This window comes from Acanthamoeba castellanii (genome assembly GCF_000313135.1).
Source record: "Acanthamoeba castellanii str. Neff unplaced genomic scaffold scf7180000084506, whole genome shotgun sequence".
Classification (NCBI taxonomy): Eukaryota; Discosea; order Longamoebia; family Acanthamoebidae; genus Acanthamoeba; species Acanthamoeba castellanii.
The window spans coordinates 4,935-11,651 of record NW_004457292.1 but is presented as its reverse complement, the minus strand read 5'-3'; the positions used below and the strand labels follow the sequence as shown (position 1 = coordinate 11,651).

The 6,717-nt window shown below is 54.7% G+C and overlaps 3 protein-coding genes and 1 pseudogene across 3 annotated transcripts; 1 reads left to right on the top strand and 3 right to left on the bottom strand.

Moving 5' to 3' along the window:
- Window positions 1-170: 170 nt before the first annotated feature.
- ACA1_031160 lies at window positions 171-1,333 on the bottom strand (annotated as a pseudogene).
- A 1,814-nt stretch (window positions 1,334-3,147) lies between these two features.
- On the bottom strand, window positions 3,148-3,777 carry ACA1_031150 (uncharacterized protein; the record flags this gene model as incomplete). Its single annotated transcript, XM_004334198.1, has 2 exons — window positions 3,148-3,363; window positions 3,697-3,777. 2 exons carry the CDS (start codon window positions 3,775-3,777, stop codon window positions 3,148-3,150), a joined length of 297 nt encoding a protein of 98 aa, XP_004334246.1.
- Window positions 3,778-4,340: 563 nt separating this feature from the next.
- Window positions 4,341-4,883, bottom strand: ACA1_031140 (uncharacterized protein; the record flags this gene model as incomplete). The annotated part of the gene is made up of 2 exons (XM_004334197.1): window positions 4,341-4,721; window positions 4,803-4,883. The coding sequence occupies 2 exons, from the start codon at window positions 4,881-4,883 to the stop codon at window positions 4,341-4,343; spliced, it is 462 nt and encodes a 153-aa protein (XP_004334245.1).
- Window positions 4,884-6,201: 1,318 nt separating this feature from the next.
- ACA1_031130 (uncharacterized protein) lies at window positions 6,202-6,414 on the top strand (the record flags this gene model as incomplete). The annotated part of the gene is made up of 1 exon (XM_004334196.1): window positions 6,202-6,414. One exon carries the CDS (start codon window positions 6,202-6,204, stop codon window positions 6,412-6,414), a length of 213 nt encoding a protein of 70 aa, XP_004334244.1.
- Between the last annotated feature and the right edge of the window lie 303 nt (window positions 6,415-6,717).

Here is a 6,717-nt window from a genome sequence, read left to right as displayed (position 1 = left end):
ACCATCGTGGTGGAGTGTTGCGTGTTGGGAATGTTTTGCGTGTGGATAGCTGCCTGTTGGGTGATCGCGAATGAGAGATCAAATCAGTATATCGCACAGTTGCGTGAATGCTTCAAACGAGTGAGTAAAGAGAGTGAAGCGAGTGACGTACGTGGCAAGCTTGCCTTCGCTTAGTTGAAGAACTGATTGGTGTCGAATTCCGTCTCGTCTTCGCGAGCCGCCTCTCCTTGAGGAGGGGCAGACGTCGGTAGAGCGAGCGGGTCGGGTCGCACGACACTCGGGTGCGGATAGGGTGTGATGAAGCGGTCGTCTCGCAGTGGTGCTGCGTGGCTGTTGTCGTCGTCGATGCTGTTGTTGTCGACGTAGGAAATGGAACAGATGGGAGGGTTCCAGTCAAAGCTGCCGTACTGTGGGGTTCCTGCGGGGCTGGTGGTCGTGGACCCGGTCAGCTCAATTGGCCCTGGTTCTGGGTTCGAAGGGTGCTGGTCGGACGCGAGGCCTTCTGTCTGGTGCTGCGCAAGTCCCTCGCGGGCGTGTGGTGGTCGGTCGGCTTGGGCGTCGGACTCGTTCGTCGAGCGCTGCCGCTTGCTTCGGCGGCGTTGCTCGGCCGGCTCTTGCCGACGGGCCTTGCCGCGATTGGTGATGACTTCGCCCACTGCGCACACATCAACACACATGTAGTGTCGTGGTGGTGTGAGTGCCTCCAGGCGCGCTGGTGACGTCAGCACTGCTGAGCGGCAGAGCCCGCTGGTCGTTGGGGGATCGTACAGTCGAGCTCGCCTACGGGGTAGAGAACTACCCCGTGTTCGTCTTCGATCCACAGGCGCACGCGGAAGCCACGGCCCTCTTGGTGGGAAGAGCAACAGGTGGTCTATGTGTCGCGGTAGTGGCACAACAACGCGTAAGTCTGTGCGTCGTGCGTGTCGCGATGTGTCGTGTGTGTCGAACGCACCCTGATTTCCAACTGGAGAGCCTGGTCGAGGGGGGCTGGAGATTGAGGGTCGTAGAGAATGCTGTTTTTCACTCCTCTAGGGTGGATGCGGAGAAGGTCGCGCGCTTCACCGAGGGCACAACTATCTCTCCGGCACCGCACTTGGCGCTCCTTTGAACAATTTTTAAAAATTGATATAAAAAGTTAACACAAAGCTATTACGTGTATTTGTTTATTGTTCGTACCTCGCCTTGGTTGAGTACCAGACAGCCACGAAGGTAGAGCGTGCCGGGACTGGTCGGGGGGGTCTTGCAGCTTGTGGTTCCCCTTGTGGTAATTGGCAGGGTGGACTCGCAGCGGACTACTGGCCGGCCAGGGGTTGGGCACCGCCAACAAGACCATGAAGAAGATGGTGCTCACAATACGGTCCGACCATCCTCCGTGGAACGAGAGGCGCGGCCTGGTTCTTTCGTCGCTTTCGCTTTCGCTCTTTCTCATCAAGATTTAGTTCTCGATTGCTGTGCTGTAGCTGGCTCTTCTCGAGTGTAAACGCGTCCTTTCCCGCCGAAGCCTGGGCGCACGACCAACCTCCGAGCTTGTGCCGCAACGTGATTGGCTGACTGGGGCGGCGGTTGGCCTATCCCGCCGTGCCCCCTCACGCTAGGCCTGCAGCTTGGAATGTGAAGCACCCTTAGCCTGACATGGCCCAAAGAAAGAAGCGGCTGCTTGGCGCAAACACGCAAACAGAGGAGCCCGTGTGGTTGTTCTGGAAAGCTACTTGCCCCATTTATTGCCATTTTTAAGGCTATGGGGGGGCGGGTGGCAGGCCAAGGGCACAAGACTGAGGTGCAAAGCTGCAAGCATGAAGCAGCATGCAGACTCAATCAACAGGTGGCAGTGTTAGCTGTGCAATTAGTGGAGTTGCCTGCTGGATGTGCTGCATGAATGTGTGAAAGAGGGCCACAAGCTGCTTGTTGAGGGCTCTTGCTGCATTCATGGTCATTGTCTCTCTCTTTCTTTCCTTTCACACATCACATACTCTCAACAGGTTATGGACCCACACCATGACATCAACTGCTTTGCTTATGACAACTGAAGGATTGAAGTATGTCCTACAAACCAGTTCATGAAAAAGGTAAGTGTCACTAACTCTCACTTGTGGTGTACCCATTTTTCAAGGTGAGAACGAGGTGAAAGTGCTGCAGAGTGAGAGAGAAAACAGCAAGAAATGGCCTCTGTTTGTTGAGTGAATTTTGTAGTTGATATCAATTCTGTACATGCTGGTAATGGTCAGCTGTACAGCAATGTTGACCAATATGACCTATTTGCATGATTATGGTGTGCAGATTCCTCATTTTCTGCCATATGAAAAAGGTATACTGACCCTTTTTCATCAACACCTGGTTCACAGGACCCCTCCAACTACCTTCCATACTGGAGGAACATCTCAGTACAAGTAAGGACTCTGGGGCTTGTAACTGGAGAAACAAAGGCCAGAAACAGTTGCAGAAGAATCAGCTTCAAGAGAAAGACTGTCAAGTATGCCATCTCAAGCAGCATGCCACAGGCACAATCCTCATTCAACTTGAGGAAAATCTTCAGATTGTCATGGAGTCACATGAAGACAACCCCAAGACAATGGTCAAGAAGCTAGACAGAGTTTCAGCCTAAGGAGAATCACCATGCCAAATTCACAACATGGCCAGCCACATGGTGTTGGAAGCCAAGGCACAGAACAACATGCTCAAGCTCAACTTTGCACTGGTGGAGCACCACCAGTCCAGACAAGTGGTGGTGTGCACTGCCAGCACCAGGACAGAGACCCTCATTGAGGCATACCAACAACTCAGACACATGAGCAGGGGCAGACTGCATATCATGTGCAGGCCAGCCAGCACTCAGGTGGTGAGGAGAGAAGTGGATTGGCCTTGATGTGCTCCCATGTGAATCTGGGTGCAGGTGCACCAATCAAGACTGATGGCTTCATCAATTGTGACATTGGCTTGCAGCTGGTCAGGCAGCTGGGGGTCCATGTGAGTATGTGCAGCAGATACATGATGTCACCATCGTTGTCAGGCTTTTCAATGCCAGAGGCCTTGAACAACTGCTCAGTCTGATCAAGTGTGGCACCATACTGCATGTCATTGAGCATTGGAACAGTGATGCCATTGCCAGTGTGCATCTTGGAGAAGAAGGTCTCAAACACATCAAGCATCTCAAGTGGTGGGGTAGGTCATGTGGTTGAAGGGCATGCAGCTCTCCTTGCGCCAGATGCTGATGGTGGTGGCAAGCTGGGATTGGGCACAACCAAGGTGGAGCATGACCTTGTTGACAAGATTGAGTGATGCAAACTCAGTGTCCTCATTGCTGGTCTTGGAGTTGAACTTGACAGTGTTCAAGACCTCCTTCCTCCCATGTTCCAGATCAAGCAGCTGGTGTGCAAATCAGCATCCAATTGATGGGGACAATGACAAAGGTGGTGACAACAACAACATGATGGAAGAGGAAGAAGACACATTGCTGCTCATGCTCCATGTCCAAGAAGCTGCATCAGCTGATGGTGCACTCTGTCTGAGCGGCTGATCTGAAGTTGATAAAGAAAGCACAACATTCCTCAGCCAAGCCTTGGCCTGGATGGAGCCAACACAAACACATACACACAATGATCACAATCATGTGCATTGGAGTTAGCTGCAATGACAAGATCTCATGTGCATTGGAGCAGCACCTGAGTGACAATGATGATGATGACAATATATATGCACCATGCTTGATCTATTGGCTCTCCTGATACTGAAGTGGATTGGGAAGAGGAGGAGCAAGCCCACCACATCACAGCCTTCCATTCCCTCAAATGCACCAAGAAGAGGAGCAGAATTGAAGTTCCATCAAGTAAGTTGTTCATCATCATCTTGTGCAGATGGTGGTGGCGTCATAGGGAGCAGAGTCAACTCCCACATTACTTGTTCATCATCATCTTGTGCAGATGGTGGTGGCGTCATAGGGAGCAGAGTCAACTCCCACATGGGCACCAGGTATCTGCTTTCATTCATCTCATTCTTGTCTGAGCTCCAGAAGAGAGGCCGAGTTCCAGCAACAACAACTCTACTGGAAGCACATGCCCCCCCGACTACATAGTCAGTCTCAGCTCCCCGTTCCTGTCAACTCCAAGCTGAGCTGAGATTTCCCCCTCGCCATCCCCAAGGCAGCACTGATTGTGGAAAACCACTTTCTGTGGTGGTCCTTGATGCTGTACTTGCGCACTCCCAAGCGACATGATGCTAGCGTGTCGTCATCATGGCGTTTTGCACTCCAGTGGCACCAAATAACTGTTTCAGGCGAAAAATTGATTGGGTGGCGAAAGAGTTGTTTGCCGAACAAGAATGTTAGCGGGGGGGGGTGCAAGCCACTAGAGGGACTTCTCGACGGTGGCGGTGACGCTGTTCGGGTCTGAGGCCGCATACTCGTAACAGATCTTCTCCTGTTGGATGAGGACCTCGATGCTCTTGCCCACCTTCACGCTGTAACGCGCGTCCACGTGGACCGGGTCCATGGTGACGATGATCTTCTTGTCGGTGATGGCGTCGTTGACGGCCTCGACGATTTCAGCACCCCACTTGGAGATCTCTTCGCCAAGAGAGCGGCAGTAGTTTTGGTAGACGCACCCGCCAAGGTACTTGCGCTCGTTCTTGGCGCGCTCGTTGGTGCCGGTGTCGCCGGTGAGCTTCTCGATGGTAGGCCAGTCGACGACTAGCTGCCAGTCGGCGCCCAGCTTGTCCTTGATTTGCTTCTGCAAGTGATAAAGCGAGCCCGTTGTGGTGAGGTACAGATGTTGTGTGCATGTGTGGAGGAGGAGGGGCGAGGAACGTACTTGGGCCGCGTCAAAGAACTGCTCCTTATCCTTGAGGATCTTCTTCTCGCCAAGCTTGAAACCAGTGTAGTCGAGAGACATTGTGAGAGGGGTTGATGGTAGGTTGAGTGGGGTGCTTGATTGAAACTGGCTTCGCCACCAGTTTTATGGGGCGCCCGCCCAACCAGCTCAACCAATCCTCTCAAGAGCGCCACAAGTGGAGTGAAAAGCGATGTTGAAGAGAAAAGGCGACGTCCTTGTCCCCAATGGCAGCGAGGCTGAGAGCTCACGTGGCTCTCTGTTGACATGTGTGACAGCCAAAAGCCGCTCTTGGTCGAAAGAGGCACCTGCCGGGCAGCATTCAGAAAAATTGGAGAAAGCCTCACAGCCAACATGCCTTCTTGTTGTCATTGGCGGCCTTTTTGTTCTGGTGGCCTTCACATTCTTGGTGGCCTTCACACAAGTACAAGAAGCAAAACGTCGAGTAAGATGTACCTTCAATGTCATTCGTCGGGCAGCAACACCCGTGGATGATCTTGTCGTGGATGATGTCGCTGTCAGCCTCGGGTTTGGTCACTCGATTCGCCGACCGCCAATCAAAGAAGTACTCAAGCAGGTGCCCTCATCGCTCGCGATGTAGAGCGTGCGCACCTCCTGCGCCTTCTTGGTGACCTCTTCAGTACCCAAGGCACAATCCGAGCGCCCACGAATCGCACGCCATGGCATTGTACGGGCGTTGTTTGCTCAGTCGCTGGCGGTTGGCCTCGGCGCGCTTCTCCTAGGGCAGTCGCATCGCGCGTTGCCGCTCGACCATGTGCAAGGCGCGGCGTCGACTTTGCGCGTGCCAACGGTCGTGAGCTCCTTTTTGGGTGGTCGCACGATTGCGCCGTGGTCGGGAATTGTGGCGTGGCGATGGCGGCGCGTCCGATGACGAGCGCTCATGGTTTGTCCTGCCATCGGAAACAGTAACGCGCCCTATTTTCTCTTGTCGACCCGAACACCGCAAGCCGTTTGAAGCCACGGCCGTCCGCTCTCTGTCACTAGGTCCAAAACAACATGCAGCGCGGTTGGGGCAACAAGCGGGGGCGTAGCGTGCCGGATGATCCCGACAGACGCCTGCGCCTCCCCGATCCGAGCGCCCACGCCAATAGCCAGTACGCAGGGCGAATACGACGAGAGCCCGAGTGGAAGACGCAATTGTGAAAACGAGAGGAGGAAGAGTGGGAGAACCCGGCCGACGAGTTCAAGGAGTCTGACTACACGAGGCACCCCGGTGAGCCATATCCAATGCCGCGAACGCACTTCCCGAGCTCCTTTGACCAGGAGGCGGAGGATTTCGAGCTCTACATCTACCATGTCTGGCAGCAGCGTGCGAGGTGATGGACAAAGGCAAAGTGCACTCCATCCGCGTCTACGGCATATGTGCACGGGCAACCCGGTCACGCTCAACATCCTCGGCTACCACCCATACCTCTACTGCCGGGCGCTGCGCCGCTACATCGATGCCAAGACCAAGGAGCGGCAGAAGATCCTGCAGGAGGTGACAAGCACCTTTGAGAGGGTCATCCCGATGTTGCCACATCACGCCAAGCACCACGACCAGCGCGTCATCCACTCGGTGGCAAGTCATTGACAAAGTCGCCTGGTGGCAATGTCCAGCGCCGCGACATCTCCACGTTCTACCCGCCCACGCAGAAGGAGATCGAGGTCAACCAGCGCTGGCGGGCAAGTCGCAGCCAGAGGAGGACCTCGTCGACGATGGCTCGGCCAAGGAGACCATGTTCCTCGTGCAGACCTACCTCATCACCCACCGCCCAGCGGCCACAGCCTCCGCACCATGGTCGTCAACCAGGACCCCGACGAGGAAGGCAACGCAGCCTTTGGCGAGGGTGGCGGTGGCGCACGTCGCTAAGGCGCACGAATCGGCTCCGAAGTG